The sequence below is a fragment of the Hypomesus nipponensis genome, chromosome 14 (assembly GCF_054491055.1).
Source record: "Hypomesus nipponensis isolate SF chromosome 14, ASM5449105v1, whole genome shotgun sequence".
In the NCBI taxonomy this organism is placed as follows: Eukaryota; Metazoa; Chordata; class Actinopteri; order Osmeriformes; family Osmeridae; genus Hypomesus; species Hypomesus nipponensis.
Window position 1 is genome coordinate 13,606,082 of NC_140374.1, and position 17,865 is coordinate 13,623,946.

The 17,865-nt window shown below is 43.6% G+C and overlaps 1 protein-coding gene across 1 annotated transcript; it reads left to right on the forward strand.

Moving 5' to 3' along the window:
- The first annotated feature begins 11,886 nt into the window (after nucleotides 1-11,886).
- On the forward strand, nucleotides 11,887-17,589 carry snupn (snurportin 1). Its single transcript, XM_084671200.1, has 10 exons — nucleotides 11,887-12,226; nucleotides 12,898-13,062; nucleotides 13,209-13,389; nucleotides 14,361-14,465; nucleotides 14,664-14,760; nucleotides 14,909-15,006; nucleotides 15,388-15,465; nucleotides 15,578-15,658; nucleotides 15,828-16,144; nucleotides 17,149-17,589. The coding sequence occupies exons 2-10, from the start codon at nucleotides 12,905-12,907 to the stop codon at nucleotides 17,150-17,152; spliced, it is 1,119 nt and encodes a 372-aa protein (XP_084527326.1). The 5' UTR covers nucleotides 11,887-12,226; nucleotides 12,898-12,904; the 3' UTR covers nucleotides 17,153-17,589.
- Nucleotides 17,590-17,865: the final 276 nt, after the last annotated feature.

Here is a 17,865-nt window from a genome sequence, read left to right on the forward strand (position 1 = left end):
GGCAGAGCTCCCGGTTCTGTGTCTTGTCTGGTCCATATTTATTGGGGATGGGGGGGGGGGGGGGTTGCTCTGATTGTAAATGAAAGTTGGTAGTGATGAGATCATTTTAATGCTGTAGTCCTGCCTCATCCCAGCTGTTTTATGGTTGGATGAGTTAAATCTGTGTTATTGGCATTGATATTCCCTCATAGTCAGGTGGACATGGTCCTGGCGCACACTGGTGGGGATTCTGATTTGAAACCCAGGTGACAACCACTGTCGAGTTGCATGGTAAAGTGGAGACGAGTGTCTCATCGGAACTGCCCGTTCTGGGTGTAGGAGGTCTCCCTGAAGGCAACGTTTTAGGCGTCGTCTGCAGGATTTAATCCTCATCCCTCACCCATTCCCCCCTCCCTGCCCATGTTCCCAGGGGGCCCAGACACCCCTGCCCTTCCCACCCACTGGGACCCCAACACGCGAGGCAGCTGCACTGCCCCAACCCCACCTCTCCCCCCGCCCCCCTCATCCTCTCCTTCACCACCCCCTTAACCCCCTCAGCCCCTCACCCTGGCTTGCAGCCCCCAACCCCCCAGCTCGTCTGCCTGGCCACCGAACCAAAAGAGCATCAGATTAGCCAGTGTTTGTCCCGTAGCGTCAGTGTCGACCGCGGTCATCATCTTACAATAAAGTGTTTGTCGAAAATATACATGTTTCATGTAAGGAAAGTAATCCCACGAGGCCTTAACACGTCTATGTGTTCTACTGAAACCCTCTGTCTGACATTGCATAGCTCAGTGTAACACCTATACCACCCTAACATGGCATACATTCACACACGTGATTTACAGCAGGGCATGTGTCCCCATGATTCTTTAAATCCAAGACACCAACACTCATATTGTTCTGGAAGTCTCTTGGATTTAAAGCTTTATAGGGATATATGAGTTAGAGCTCACTCTATCTCTACCGCTGTACCCCCTGAATCCTGAGATGTCTGCAGGGAAACTGTTTCTTTGTGCAGGCCAGGACTCTTTCTGAAGTTGTTCTGGATCACTTTAAAAGAATTACAACCAATGTACGAGACGAAGAGTGAAATGAGGATTGAGGAGGATTACCGCCGTAGTTAATCCAATCCAATCTCGGAGATTACACTTCTCTTAATGGAGTTGGAGAGATTACGTATGATAGAGATCGTTTACATCTTCAAAGAGCAAAAATTACAGCTAATTAAATGCAGGGCTGGAAGGGTTTGTCGGTCTGTTCTGTGGAGAAACCATATGCCCACGAATGAGAAGAGGACTACGTCTTAATTATGCAACGTAATCAAATAAATTGTTGATAACACGTTTAACAAATGAGTGTGAGACAAGATTGTGGGATAAATAGATTAGTTGTTTTTTTTTGCCTTTTTACAGAGATACAGTGAGAGATGCTACTTGCTCATCTAGGTCTCCATCCCTTTTCCCACTGCCCTGCAATGTCTCCTTTGGAAAACGAATTACGCATGGCAATAAACGGAATATTTACGCAACGGAAACTCTCGCGATTGAGCTACTTATGCATAGTGCACTAGAAAGGATGGTGTCATTGACTGATTGATTAGCTTGATCCAAATTGCGGTTTTTAAAATAAATGACATTGTGTAAGAAATCGCTGATAAAGAGGCTTTAGGGAGAAGGAGCAGCGGTGCTCTTATACAGCAGCCCTCCTCCTCCTCCCGATACCCCCACCCAAAACACCCAAAATCTCCGCCTTGTCACAAACTTTGTGGAATCCACACAAAATGCACCTAAGGTGCCACGAACAATGTCAAACTTCCAGAACGTTCCCTAGTAGACGGCCAGGTGACCCAAGAGAGGCAGCATAATTGAGCCTCCTGTCTTAATCCAGAGGGCTACAAGTGTGACGCTGACAACTCATCAGAAAACCTGAAAGATACTTAATGAGGCATTCAACTTTGTTAATCTTTTTCCAACATACACTCCTGTTCATTGTCGCTAATTATATGGATAGCTGTGTCTAAAGATAAACACGCCTTCCTACAGGGCACATAGGACATGTCTTCCCAGCGAGCAGGCGAGCACACTGTACATTAATTACATACAGAGACATCCAGCCTAGTTGGAAGGTGTCATATCTTCATGGCACCTCCACCCAGAGGGGGGGTTGGGGCGGTGCTGAACATACAGGCAACATACAGGGTCATGGCAGACAGGAACTGTTATTAAATGGGCCGTCATGAGGAGAAGGTGATGACACCTGACCTGATTATATTTAGACTCCCATCTTTTCCTGTCTGAGGAATGGCAATGGGGAAACGGCTTAACACACCAACTTCCTCAGCGACAGATGCTTTTAAGATCTGCAAAAGTCTCTCTGGTGTACTGAACCTTGGGCTTTAAGTAATATGTTTGGATCTGTGTTCTTTTACATTCTGGGGTTGAAATGATATACCTTTCTTGATGCTATGGTAATGTTTCGCAATGCAGGGAAAAACTATCGGTATGAAGTTTGTTTGAGCAAAGTTAGACACGGATTGCACAGAACTCACTGGCCCCTTTGTTTCCCACACAAATACACAAAATAACACACACGTACACCCAGACAAACACACACACACACACACAAAGGCACCGACAGTATGCTGAACCCACGGGGAGCTCATCTGTCCTCTGTTGTCGTGGCTGCCGTTGTTGTTGTTGAACGTTCCAGTGAGTTCCAGATGACCAGGCGTGGACTCTGGTCACTGAGCTGGATGCACCGTGCTCATTCTCCTGCACACCAGAGCGTAGCTCACACCCACATGTGACACGGGAGGTGCGGTGCAGCGGTCCGCATCCCCACTCGCATCTGTAGATCACACATTCATGCCCCAATTTATCAACATTTCACTGTTCAGTGGGTCCACAGAGACATAAACCTCTCTATCTCTTCTCTTTCCCCCCCCTCTCTATTTCTCACCGTCTCCGTCTCTCTTTCTCCCCTCTCGCTCCTTTTCTGTTTCTATCTGTTGCTTTTCTCTCTATCTCTTTCATTCTCCTTCTCTCTTTCACTATCTCTCTTTCACTATTTCTCATTTTATCTTGCTCTCTTTCTCTCTTGCTCTCTTGCTCTCTTTTTCTCTTGCTCTCTTCGTCTCTCTTTATCTCTCTTTCTCTCTCTTAAGGAACATAAGGATCTTAAAGAAGAAGCGACACAGTAGGTCATGAGGAAGTAGGCCGACTGTTTTGGTTCATTAGCCATGGTATCAGGCTTCTGTGGGGTGGTTAGCCTGTCTGGGTAAAGCTAGGTAGAGCTAGGGCTAGGTTGGGATGGGGGTAGGTAAGGCTGGGGCTGGGACTAGGTAGGACTAAAGCTAGGTATTGGGGCTGGGGCTAGGTGGGGCTGGGGTAAGGTAGGGCTGAGGGTGGGTAGGGTTAGGGTAAGGCTGGGACTGGGTCTAGGTAGGGCTGGGATTAGGTGGAGCTGTGGGGGAAATAAGAGGGAGATGTTTAAGACTGGCCATTAGTGAGATGAGCATCTACTCTCTGTCTCCTTTACATCACACCATTCACATCTTTTACATCACTACGTTTATACCATTTTCATTCTATTTCTCTCTTTGAATCCCTTTAAATCTCTCTCCCCTCTGACTGTGCTGAGGTAGCATGGGTAGAAGCTTGTCCCTGGGTATCTCTACTTTGTTCTGATGGACTCTGCCTAAAACAGAAGGTGTCATACTATGTCTGACTCTGGGAATGCTGTTCTCTGCTGTGCCCAGAGCTGCGGCTGACCTACCTGCAGGACCAGCACCAGCAGAGGAGACCTCCCAGCACCAGGGGGCATTGCGGGGGGAAGGGTGACAGCAGGCAGATTACGTGCCGGAGACTGAGCTAGGAAACAGAAGGAGGCAAATCACACAGCATGTGAGTGAGTGGTGAAGAGGCCTGTTGAGACACACACACACACACACACAGACAGATTCACACACATATACCGTTCAGACTCACACACACATTAGAGACACACGCACATACAGACTCGGATGTGTGTGTGCTGGGGATGTTTCTGATTGGCTGGTAGCTGGCATTTACTGTAAGAGAGAGCTATCAATTCGGCAGAAGACTTCCCTCCGTATGCCTTTTGCCTCATCCATTCATTTTATACATAAGTCATCCCTTGTTTTTCAGCGTAAGAAATACAAGGTGTTTCACGGCGAAACACCTTGTATTTTCACATTGTTTCACGGCGAACGCATGAGACTTGAGAGCCCTGTTTTAGTAACTGAGAATGTACTCGCTAAATGTGGTTTTTGTAATAAAAAAACGGGGAGAGACTATGTAGAATGTCATGCGACAGGTATAATGAATCCCACACCCCTGAGATACACAGACCAACACACAGATTGTAATTCCACATTTACTTCAGAGCATAGCAAATCACTGACCACTCAGTCTGCGTCTCTTCTCTGAAATTCTGGCACTGCACTGGTTCCAATGCGCCAGCAGCAACATGTGTACCGAAGCCTTGCCGGTTCAACGGGTTGTTTACATCTCTCGCCTCTATTTCAGGGAGACACGTCAGAGATAACAGTTGAGAAAGGGATCCAGCCTGCCTCCATCTGAATACATCCCCTCAGCGAGATTCATGACGTCTTTTAGTATTCCTTCATATCTCTGAAGGCCTGGAGTCTGCCAAAATGCATAACTTCAGAGAGAGAGAGAGAGAGAGAGAGAGAGAGAGAGAGAGAGAGAGAGAGAGAGAGAGAGAGAGAGAGAGAGAGAGAGAGAGAGAGAGAGAGAGAGAGAGAGAGAGAGAGAGAGAGAGAGAGAGAGAAAGAGAGAGAGAGAGAGAAAGAGAGAGAGAGAAACTTTTCCAACACTTTCCCATTTCAAACTACAGAGCCTTCGGCCAAACGGTCCCCCTATGAAGAGTGTCTAATATCTTAATTATATTACTCCACTCGGATTCACCCAACGACTGAAATACGTGTGTAATGAATGTGTAAAAGTTACAGTCACAGCTTTCAAATCCATAGTCTGGGAGAATTACCATAATTGGTCAGAACTCACTATCCACAGTCAAACTAGTGAACGATACAGCCTCTCTGCACACATACACAAATCCAATGACCCCGTTGGAACACATTTGGTTTTTTCCCCATATCCCTCTGTAATGCAATTGAACAATGTCAGATTAGTCAATTCACGATTCATTACAGGTCAGTGTTAATTTACATGTAGCCCAACATTCAACAAGTAAGGCACTCTAGCAGATCAAGGTCGTGTGAGTGTGTGTGGGCGTGTGGGTTTGTGTGTGTATGTGTGTGTGTGTTTGTGTGTATGAGAGAGAGAGAGAGAGAGAGAGAGAGAGAGAGAGAGAGAGAGAGAGAGAGAGAGAGAGAGAGAGAGAGAGAGAGAGAGATGTGAGTGTTGAGAAAGCCTGTTCATGTTCCATAGTTCACTAGACTGCAGAGTTTCAACCAATGACAGTGATTACCCCACCCTAGAGTGTGTCCTTGGAGTGGAAGGGTCATTGTAGGGTTAAGTTATTGCCAGTTGAAGGAAATAGTATTTGATATACTTTTTCAAATCTATACCCCCGTTCTGCTCAACTTCACATTTCTGCCAAAGAAGTATCTAAATCTCTGAATGACACAAACATATGTTCACACACTCACTAAACGTACTGACAAACACACACCAGCATTGAAAGGGGAAAAATGGAGGCGAAGATATTTATCAGCCCTAGACTTTAGTCTTTGAGGCAGGTCCTCACCACTGCCGATCGAAAGTAAGCCACAAGCCTGGTTGGTTCAGAGACGGTCTGATCCAGTCGTTCAGCCAGCCTATGTGTGTAGGCTTATTAAATTTTTTTACTGAGGATGTGGCCGTTAAATATAATTTGAATTTTAAAAAGTGTGTGTGCAGGAGAGGAAGGGACGGACAGATTTGACGTTTTCGAAAATGGAGTGGAACACTGAGACATCCCACCCATGTCTCATGAAACCTAAGGCCCTGGCCAGAACAGTTTGGCCCTCGTCACTCAGGTTCCAACTCCTGTCCACTTCTCCTGCATCCAGCACGTTGACATGTGGATGTTCCCTGACCATATGACCTGTGGTTGGTCCAAATGTTTTAGCTCATCAGCGTATATGTGTCACTGTGAATAAGATTGTCTGCTAAATTCGTCAAATAAATCAAAATGAAATGAATGACAATTATTGTGTATGCTGTGTCTGAAAGGTTGAAAGTATACATCCTAAGAGTGTTCAAAGGTAGGTAAAAGAGTGGCTGCTATGTGTGTTTGTGTGTGTGTGTGTGTGTGCGTGCGTGTGTGTGTGTGTGTTAAAGGTAGGCAAGAGCGTCCAGCCAGTCCCTCCATGCTAGATGTGGTGCGCGTCTCATTGCTTGGCCCACTGAAGCAAGCTGCCCATGCTCACTGGCATTTCTCAAATGTGCCACAGCTGGGGGCCCCTGAGTGGCACACATCTCCACTGGGGGGGATGGGGGGGGGTAGTGCAGAGGGGGGGTGAAAGGGTGAACTAAAGATCTTGATCTCGATATTGTCATGGGAATTGGTTGCATTTTGTGCCCCCCCTCCCTCCCAAGCCCCCGTCACACCCGCAACACTGTGTTGACCCCAATCAGACACTCTGGCCATTAGCGAGCATGGCCAGGGTGATGATGCGTGTTTCCTGCACAGTGGTCTAGCTCCATTTTCCCTGTGAGAGAAAGGTGCTTAATTTCCACCTGACAGATGCATCATGTCTTTTTCTTTTAAGTAACGTCAGTGTCTCTTTTTAATAGTGTTTCTGTCACTCGTCTCTGGGGGAAGCAAATGAAGCTTATATAGCGGTAGAGGGAGGAGGGAAGGGAGAATTAATTTACTTTGTTGAAAGCATCCTAAATGATCCAACTTCAATCACACCGTTAGATAATCAGTCACTTCTATCTCGCTCACTCTTTCTCTCTCCCTCACACTCTCTCTCCTCCTCTCCTTCACTCTCTCTTTCTGTCAGTTTTGACTGGGCAATGTTTTTGAATCAAAATCTCTCTCTATCTCCTTTACGTCTTTCTTTTCAGTTACAGTATGTTACAATTGTAATTAAAATATCAAATATGTACTGAACAAGACTAATACAGTATGTTTGTTATGTAAAAAGTCATTTTATGTTATGCAAATTGAATTTTTATCCACAATATGAATGCCATTAGGCAGTATTACCTAATCATTGATATATACTTGCAAGTAACATTGGTAAAAATGTCCAGTCTGAAATCAATATATACAGTATATAAAAAACATATGTTACCAGTTAAAAGTCTCGAAATACAAAGTTAAATATACTGTTTTAATAAAAAGACAATTTGGCATATTTGGTTTGAGAAATTGACAACATGCCGGTACACTTCATACTAAATTAAATCCCCTTCTGAAATTACATCACTGCTCTTTAATGACTTAGAAACACAAACATTTAGTTTACAATATGGCTGTATAATACCGCAATTTCTGTAACTTTACATTTCGAGTTTGTTGAAATGTTGAGTCACAATTGAAATTCCTGGCAAAAAATACAGGCATCCATAGTTATGGTTTGGTCAGCACTTTTTTTTTTTTTATGCTTACATTTACATGACATTTACATTAATTGTGTACATGTACACAATTACACTTACAATAAATCTCCGCATTATCACAACCAATGAGAAAGCTAACTCACACTGTAAATACCTTACCACTGGAAGCAAATTACACACATTTGTCTCTCTACCTCTCCCTCCCTCCCTCTATCTCTCTCTCCCCCTCCCTCCCTCCCTCTATCTCCCTCTCTCCCTCTCTATCCCTCCTTCACTCTCTCTTTCTAATGGAACTTCACCAAGTCATGGGCAGGCACGAAGATGTGCACTCACACACACAAGCATGAAGACAAACACACACGCAACACGTTTGCTGTCTGTGTTCTCACGTATTTCCCATAAAGTACATGGCAAAGTCTTAAGTGGAGCTGTCTAGGTAATTATTAGTCTTCATTAAACTGTCTTTCAAAGCATTAATTCAGACATATTAGCTTATGGAAGAATGATCACAGCAATAAAATGACAGAGAAAGAGAACAGACTTTCATCGTTTATTTCCGGAACGTACAGCCCCATACTGTATCACTGTAATTGCTTATTAAATGTCAAAATGAAGTCGACTAAAAGCACGGTTATGAACAGCGGACCCCTGTATCAATTACTTTATTTTATAAATTACTAAAAAACAAAAGAACACATTTCTAATTCATAAAAAAATTTGATGGGCCATTCAAATCTGTTCTCTCTCAAACTGAACTATGTTTTCCTCCGGCCGGGATTGCTGGCATCCACGTACTTTATTAAACAGAATCACAGTCATACAGGCAGGCTTTATCAGGCAGAGGCAGAGGCATAGGCAGACACCCATGACCTGATAAACAGAACAATGCCAGGTACCCCAAAAGGGGTAACCAGGTCACAGGCATGGTCGTTCAGGAGCAGGTGGTAAACAGGAACAGGCAAGGGTCAATATCACGCCTCCTGGGTTACCAGAGGGAACAGCAAATCCGGGAGGCATGATGTCTTCCACATCACATGAACAAGTCTCAGCCTCAGGTGGAAGTGCTAAAGTCGATATCCATGATCAATGATACACATACTGTATATATTTGACATAGTATCACCGGGACTCACAGGATGCATGGTTTTACAGCACACATCGGAGGATCGTTTCTCAGACAGATGCGATCAATCTCCTCACACAGATGTTACCCATCAGGACAATCACCATACTGTTCTCTCTCTTCCTCTACCTCCGTCCATCCCTCTCTTTGTTCTCTCTTCCTTTGTTGTGGTAAGAACACGTTGGACATGGCAGTATATACATGTCACCTCTTTGACGACAGAGAGTTTGGACTACCTCCTTGCCCCCCACCCTGACCCCCCGGGAAGTATCACCTTGGAGGTGTTCCTGTCAACAGCACTGTCGGTCACTGCTCTGTCACAATACAGATAACTGGTGTCAGGGACAATCTGCCCATGATCTCTGTGTGTACCAGAGAGTGGTGGAATAGTAGTAGGTCTAAGGTGATAGGCTCCAGTGGTCTGTCACTAGTCATCTGGGTCAAGAGATGGCTGTGATTGCTAGCTGGAGACACACGTGGCTCAGAGAGGCTGGGGAAGGGAGGCTGGGTCTGGGGCAGGGGGACGATGGTGGTGGTGGAGGTGATGATGATGCTGAAGGTGATGGCGTTGCTAATAATGGTGGAGGTGGGGGTGGTGGAGGTGTTGGTGGAGAGGGTGATAGTGTTGAAGGAGGTGATGGGGTTGGGGGTCGTGGAGGTGATGGAGATGGAGCTGATGGTGTTGGAGGTGGTGGAGGAGGTGGAGGAGGTGATGGTGTTGGAGGTGGTGGAGGAGGTGGAGGAGGTGATGGTGTTGGAGGTGATGGTGTTGGAGGTGGTGGAGGAGGTGGAGGAGGTGATGGTGTTGGAGGTGATGGTGATGGAGGTGATGGTGTTGGAGGTGGTGGAGGAGGTGATGGAGGAGGTGATGGTGTTGGAAGCGATGATGCTGGTGGTGACGGTGGGCACCTAGAGGTCACATGCTGGGGGGAGGGTGGTGAAATCACATGAGCCATCATTGCCTGAAGCCAGGAAGACCCTGGCACTGTACATATACGCTCATATGTGTGCGGAGGGGGTCACACCAGGTCAGTGTTGCCAACTGTGGCAGTCAGGGGGCTGGGGGTGTCTATCCTGGGGCTTGTTCTCTGGTGGGTTTCTACGTCAATAAAGGTGGATGGGGGTTCAGGGGCTGCAGTGCGGTTGGCAAAGTCAACAAAGGAAGGGCAAGCTGACCTCAAGGCCTGAGGGTGGTGAGGGGGGGTGTGGGTGGGGGGGGGGTGGGTGGGGGGGGCTCCCCTGTCCATGTTACACGTGTCCTGTCACTCACACATACACGTTTTTACACATGCCATGCACACAACGATGCACAACGTCCACTCACACGCCTATGTATACTCACACACCTGTACACACTCCTACACACCTGCATACGTACACACTCCCGCGTACACACATAGACTAACTTATTGTCATTCAACACGCAGAAAGATCACAGACCCTTTTTGCATACGTTTAACATGTGATCTGAATATAAATGCAGTTTTTCTCCCTTTGTCCGTGACATCCTCTCTCTCTCCCAAACAAACTCCTCACACATACATTTAGGTACATCCTCAAATGCACATAAATATGCACGCACACTTACACTCAGTCTCTCAAACACACACACACACTCAAACACACATATCTGATTGAGGGAAAGCAGGGGCCGGCATGTGGCGGTAATAATCTCTGCAGGGGATCTCCACTGGATGCAGTCCCATCATTACGTTTGTGTTGAACACCGGCCCATTTAAATGTCAGCTTGATGGGCCGCTACGCCTGCCACTACTGCCACCGAGGAGGTAAATACCAGACCAATAGAACGAAGCGGGAGAGAGACTGTCTTGCCCCCCCCCCCCTTACCACGCCCCCCCCCCCATACCCATCTTTTGCCTGACAGAAGAAAAAAAAAACACTGATCTGATGAGCAGAAATTACCTTTTAATTACCCAATTCTTTAGACTCATATAATTGTTTTGGTCACACAACAAACGCAAGGCCTGTAATTTGAAAGCTATTTTCAAGGGAGTGAAATGAAAATAGGGGTAGATGAGCGAGGGAGCCGAATAGCTTAGCCAGGTTGGAGAGGAGACAAGTAGTGTATGTCTGTGTTGTTCCATGGAGGAACTCATTAGTTTGTTGGCCAGTATTGACAGTATTTGTTTACAGCGTTGTGTTTACAGCGTTGTATTTACAGCGTGTGTTTACAGCGTGTGTTTACAGCGTGTGTTAACAGCATTATATTTACAGTGTGTGTTCTCTCATTGTGGACCTCCCAGATCTGTTGGTGGACCTAACAGAACCACCAAAGCCACATCACAGCATTTGATAAGCCAGCCAGGCAGCAGACCCCACTCCTTTACATGGAGATGGGAAGTTAAGAGGATGATACAACACACGACAGTCTGAAAAGTCTGAACGTTGGTAGAAAGTGTTTGTGCAATGGGTCATTTAGAGCCAGGAGTTACATAAGGCTGATCTAAACAAACACACACAAACAACATTGCTATAAATAAATTGACTAGTCACTGAACTTAGTCAAGGAGCCATTATAGCTCTTTTGACTTAAAGCCTTTGTACGAGTCGATGTACAACAACCAGACTATTATTGTTGTTTTATAATTATTATTATTATTATTGTGTACATTCCAGATATTGTAATAAAAAGCAGAGAAAAGGTTAAGAGAAATTAATTAGGAGAAAATAATTGAACTTATAGAATTTTTTCAGGGATACTGCTTCTCTGTTTTCATGGAGTTATGTCTCCATCTATTGGCAAATAGGAGGATCAGCCGTCCCGATGTCCAGGAGCTGAGTTCATGTCGGCTAGTACCTTTTCTTATAAGGTACTGACATCGCTTATGGCAGTTCAAAGTTTTTATATGAATTCTCTATTAAAAACAAACATGTCTTATATCGAGAGTTATATTATTAGACGTAAAACAGATGTGCTTTCAATGGATTCAAGTTATACCTAACAGGTATTTTTGATAGAAGATGACTTATTTAGTCTTCTTACAAATGTGGCAAACACACACATATGCCCGGGCATCCACTGGAGAAATTTGTCTCTGATCCCATTTTGCTGTCCTGCTGTCCTTCCTTACAAGTGTAAGCAGTTGGCAGTCCAGGGGCCAAGTCCACAAACAAAATCCACATAGAAATGTTACGCTACATTACCAACGGGTGGCAGCAGAGCGCTAACCACATCTAGTCTGCCGGAAGTCTGGCAGAAATAGAAGAAGAAGCATCGGAAGTTAAGATTGCTACCAGTAGTTAGTGCTAATATTCAAGCATTCAAGGTAGTGCACCACCGAGCAAGTCCATCTTATTAGCTGTTTTTTTCTTTCAAACATCGGCTTGCACAACGTTGACATGAAGTCAGGATAAAATGTGTGGTGATGCAATCTTGAACTACTGTAACCTGCAGTCTCTACTTAACTAAGGCTAGTAATAGCTAACACCAGTCCCAATCTTCCTTGCTGCTTCAGTCGTTTAAGTCTAGAGTTATTGTTGTTACGTCTGGTTATACTTTTAAAAAAAAAATCCAAACACGGGACGGAGACTATCAGGGCAGGTGAGTCAAGAACGTGGACTAGCCAAATGTGCTTCTAGCTGTTTGATTTCTTGCTTATTCACTCTCGACGGGATGCTGATTTTAAAAAGCTGGCGTGACTGAGCTAGTTAGCTAACCTAACTACTAAACTTGCACCTGCCTTGATACCCAACATGAGCTAGTACCAGGTAGCGTCTCTTGCTCATATCTTGCGCCATTCTACCGCATACAACACAGCACTTCATGGTGAACTGTACGCTGACAAGTTATTTGTAATATAAATTGCGTCTGAGTGTGGGTTCCAAAAGGAGCAAACAGTTTAGCTAGCTGTCTAATTTAAACGATGGCTACTGGCTAGCCAGCTAACTTCTAACCGGGACAGTAAGAGTAGATGCGTAGAATTTTGCTATCATCCGTGTGGACCCTTAAACAAGGCAGAGGTGCAATAATTCCCGATGCCTTAAACTTTTTTTTCCGGTCTGAAATCAATATATGTATTGGTAGGCTACTGGTATAATATAGGTAGCACTACTCGTCTCATTTACTGACTTCTCTGTTATTATCGGCAATTATTGGGAGAGTTGAATTTTCACCAGTGGCCTACCATTAAAGGTGAATGTCCTACAATGGCACAATGTTATTTAAAGATGTACATGTTTAATGTGATCCTAAATAATTTGGTTACATTTTAGGTTCATCATGGACGACCTTGCCCAAGCACTCTCATCCAGTTTCGCCATCTCCAAGGAACTGAACAGCACTGCTGCGCCCCATCCACGGCTAGCCCAGTACAAGAGCAAGTACAGCGTTCTAGAGCAGAGTGAACGACGACGACGCTTTTTAGATCTGCAGAAAAAGTATGTTGACCAATGAAACACCTGTGTCATGTATACCTTGTTGGTCATCCCACAAATGCGGTGCAGAATGTCTTTTCTCTCTCCTTGTGTAGTTTAAAGACAGCTCCAAATACACACAAACATATTGACCACTTCTCTCCTTGTAGGAAAAGGTTTAACTATGTGAACCATGCCCGTCATCTTGCTGACGGGGACTGGACTGGAGCAGATGACGACACTGAAGAAATGGTGCAGACTAAGGAGGAGGATGAGAAGCAGGTGGAGGATGATGTCCCCGAAATGGAGATTGAACAAGGGGTCAAGCTGCCAAAGCACTATGCCAACCAGGTTAGTCAAAAGCAACTCATTTACACTACTTTGGTATAGACACTCACTTTGCCAATGATTGTTTGGTTGTGATAAGCAGTGATCAAACGTTGAGTTTTGGGTCTGTAGCTGTTTCAGTAGAGTAATTTGTTCATTATTTGCTATTGTTACACTGAACGGATGGAAGATTAATAAGTCTTTGTTAGTGTTTCTCCTCCTAACTTTACGAACTGCATTGATCTAACAACAGATTGAAAACCCCACCTTGAACCCTGCCCTAACAGTATTTTCATTAACACACACATTTTGCAGAGATTATTTTCTAACTGCTCACCTAAACTACACCAAAGCTACTATATCAGCCTTCGACATGTAGTAAAATAACATCAAAACACCACAGCACAAGTATGGAAGTTAATGCAATAGTTTGTTGCTTATCAGTGACAACATTATGCCATGGTTCATATGTTCAATGATTAAGAAGATACTAACAGAATTAACCTGTGATGATGACTACAATTGAGATGTTGAGGATTATTAAGTACGTAGTTACGTAATGGTAATTAGGGTGATTGAGGCAATAGTAATGGAGAAATGCTGGAGTTTTCAACTGGTTTTGTCCCAGGGACCACCATTCTTACTACAAAGTCGTCCGCGGCCCACTGATGCCTACATGTGTGTGTGTGTGTGTGTGCGTGCATGTGGATAGAAGGAAGTTTTAACATTTGGTTTTCCATGTTGCTTTTATTTAAAAAAACTCAAACAAATGTAGATATATCTACTTAAAAACCTCAAATATTTTTAATATGTGTATGTGAGATTATAAACACTAATATATTCTAAAATTAAAATCAATGGTGGACTGATCAACATAGGCTTATGACCCCCTGCAATGCTGCCGCAGACCACCAGGGGGCCGCGGACCCCGGTTGAAAACCTCTGGTATAATGTAACCATATAACATGCATAACATTCTCTTCCTGTAACAACAGCTCATGCTGTCTGAATGGCTTGTTGACGTACCAGTGGATCTGGACACTGATTGGCTCATGGTGGTCTGTCCAGTAGGGAAGAGATCTCTCATTGTCGCCTCAAAGGTAATTAAAGTTTTATTTATGTGTGTGTGTGTGTGTGTGTGTGTGTGTGTGCGTGCGTGCGTATGTGCGCGCACACATACACGCACACATACATATAAATATTGCCAATGGATAGACCCTGCACATTTTGTTTGGTTTATTCACTGCATTTGTGTAGAACACTCAAGATGTTAATGCTGTCTTTCCACCTTTTGAAAGGGGTCTACTGCAGCGTACACTAAAAGTGGCTACTGTGTCACCCGCTTTCCATCTTTACTGCCTGGAGGGAACAGACACAATTCAGCCATGGGAAAAGGTACTGCTCTCATTTTATTTGTTTATGCCCTCCACACTTTTAAGTCTCACCAAAGCAACCCAACCTTACTTTCTGTGACTAACGGGGAACTTCAGTGACAAAACCTTTGAATATGTGCTATTTAAATGGATACATTCATTGTGTGCAGATTACACTATCTTGGACTGCATTTACAATGAGGTGGACAGAACCTATTACATACTTGATGTAATGTGTTGGAGGGGTCACCCAGTCTATGATTGCCCGGTAAGATGTTATGTATATCAGAAATACTCTGTAAACTAAACTCCTCAAAAAAGGTTCTGAAAGGTTATTTCGGTCGATTATTCCTCCCCTTCAATAATACCAATTGTAAGGATCGTGCATTTGTGGAATGAGCAACACAGCAATCCTTACAAGTTGTACCTTGTTGTAAAGGTGACCTAAACAGGCTTTCCAACGATATTAAATACAATACCAATTGGTATTATTGAAGGGCAGGAATAATCGACCGAAATAACCCTTAAGAACTTTTTTTGAAGAGCTTATAAACCAATATTGTTTTGCGTAGTCTTTTTTTTTTTTTTTTCAAAATGTTAATCTCCTCCCCCCTTTTTGTTCAATTTTACATTGTTTCTCCATCGAAAGACTGAGTTTAGATTCTTTTGGCTAAAGTCCAAAGTTGAAGAGACCAGCGGCCTCTCTGACATCAGCAAACGCAACCCTGTACGTGTTAACCTTGCACATTTTATGTTGAACAATATAATGATGAATGCATACATGTAAAGAGATAAATATTGTCACTTTAACATTAAACGTGCGTTGACTGGTTCCATAGTTTCGGTTTGTGAGTCTTCAAAGCATTGGCTGCTCACTGGAATCCATCCAACAATCCCTGGTGTCTGAGTACAGCTTTACTGTAAGTCACGTACAGCTTTGTACATTATCAGTTTCAACAGAACTGTGAAAACCATTGATTATTTTTGCTCTGGAGGATTGTGAAACATTTGTGATTGAAATGGTAAATGCTCCTCACCCCAAGTCCCATATTTACCATGTGTTTAACTCCTTGCGTCACTCGTGTTCAGGTGGATGGGCTCCTGTTCTACCATGGTCAGACCCACTACACACCCGGCAGCACCCCTCTGGTGGGATGGCTCCGGCCCTACATGGTGGCCGACATTCTCGGAATCAAAGTCTCCGATGGGCCCCTCACCACCAAGCCTGTATACGCAAGCCAACAGCTTCAGCAGATACGTGAGCACAAGAAAACCTCGACTGAAGTCAGGCCAGGTGACACAAATGGCCGCTATGAACTTGAGCACCTGTCCACGCCAAACCAGGAGAAAACAGACAGCAGTGCATGTTTAGCTGAAAGCCCAGAGACGGAGGCTTGCATGGAGAGGTAAGAGGCCAACATGGGGTGAATTCAATGCTCACATCTTCTTCAACCTTTTAGTCCTGACTCATTATGCGGACAGGCTTTAAAATGCTTCTCATGAACTCCACTGGTTAGTACAGTATAAGTAAATTGCATTTAATTAAGTTACAGTTATGGTTCCTCTACTATAGTTACAGGAGCAAAGTAAGAGCAGCTGAAATCTGGTCCTTGTGTAATCCACACCCTAAACCATAATTTCATATATAAACATAGTAGGTCCTATAATTACCGTGTTACTACTGCTATTACTAATGATGTTAGTATTAAATGCACACTGCATTGTTAATGTTAATTATTCACCATATGAATAGATGCATCTTAATGCTACACTCCTCCATATCTATATCCAACAACATAAATGTGAGCTTTTTGCTCAAACCTTCCCAGAATGCAGTTTATAAGAAATCATATCTACATTTAGTCATTTAGCAGACGCTCTTATCCAGAGCGACTAACAGTAAGTACAGGGACCTTCCCCCCCGGGGCAAGTAGGGTGAAGTGCCTTGCCCAAGAAAACAACGTTGTTTTGCACGGTTGGGAATCGGACCGGCAACAGGCAATATCCTGATTCCCTAACCGCTCAGCCATCTGACCCCCCCATATCTCAATTAAACCATTCACAAAACCCTATTATACATTTTATTGATGTAATTAGCTAATTGTACAGTTGGGTTTAAATATTAATTGATGCTCGACTTAATTCAGAGTTAAATTAAGGCAACATTGTGACAACGCAACCTTTACTCTCAGAATACAATGGTCACCTAAAGATGTCTGTTGAAACCTGATAGTTAATGGATGAATATTTGATCTTTTATTGTACCTTCATCTTAAATGTTTGTATAATTCACTGCTATTGGAGTGAGGTGTGCATGTGTTCTCTCCCCTCCTTTGTCTTGTCTGAGTGAAGTGCCATGTCTTGGTTGCTACTGTTTTTAATTGATTTTTCATCTCTACCATTTTTCCAGGTAGATAGCAAGAAGGCGTAAGAGTTCTTATAACTTTCACCATGACGGGGGAAACGATAAAAAACGACGTTGCCCTATTTTTGTTTTACACGTTCTCAAGTGTAAACTGATATTTAACCACATTTACTTCACAAAGTCTTTAAACATGTTGAATTGTGAATTAGACTACAACGCGTTGTTGTTTTTTATTCTGAAGTGTTGCTGTAGACATACTTTTGAGCAAGTGGAACAATGTATCATCTATATGATATCAACAATATCTGATTACACCTCAAATGTGAGTGCCAAACCTTATTTGCTACCTGAATGAAGTAATGCCTTTTAAGTTAACTTTTTATGACTAATGTTTTAAATGGCTAGTCTCATGACCAGAGGGTTTTCCTCTTGTGTTTTTAAGACACATGTTTCAGATACTTATGAATAAATATTTTACATGTTTTTTCTAATAGAAGCCATTTTGTCATTTTTTCTGTATGAATTGAATTAAAATGGATGGATACATGTTTACATATCCAATTCCAACATGTTGCCCACAAACGTCACCACCCTATTGCCAAATGCTAGTAATTATTGATGGAACAAAATACCCATTTATACATAATTTCATCATTTTATCTAACAAAACCTTCAGGGATTGTATTATTCAGTTTAAATTAATCTTATTTAGAGACCTTGGATTAGACTCTGACTGAATCTGCAAGGACCCCCTGTTTAAAT

Coding starts and splice junctions, on each gene's coding strand:
- snupn (XM_084671200.1), top strand. CDS start 12,905: ATGGACGACCTTGCCCAAGCACTCTCATCCAGTTTCGCCATCTCCAAG. Junction 15,007..15,387: donor ACCCAGTCTATGATTGCCCG/GTAAGATGTTAT, acceptor CTCCATCGAAAG/ACTGAGTTTAGATTCTTTTG. Junction 15,659..15,827: donor TGTCTGAGTACAGCTTTACT/GTAAGTCACGTA, acceptor ACTCGTGTTCAG/GTGGATGGGCTCCTGTTCTA.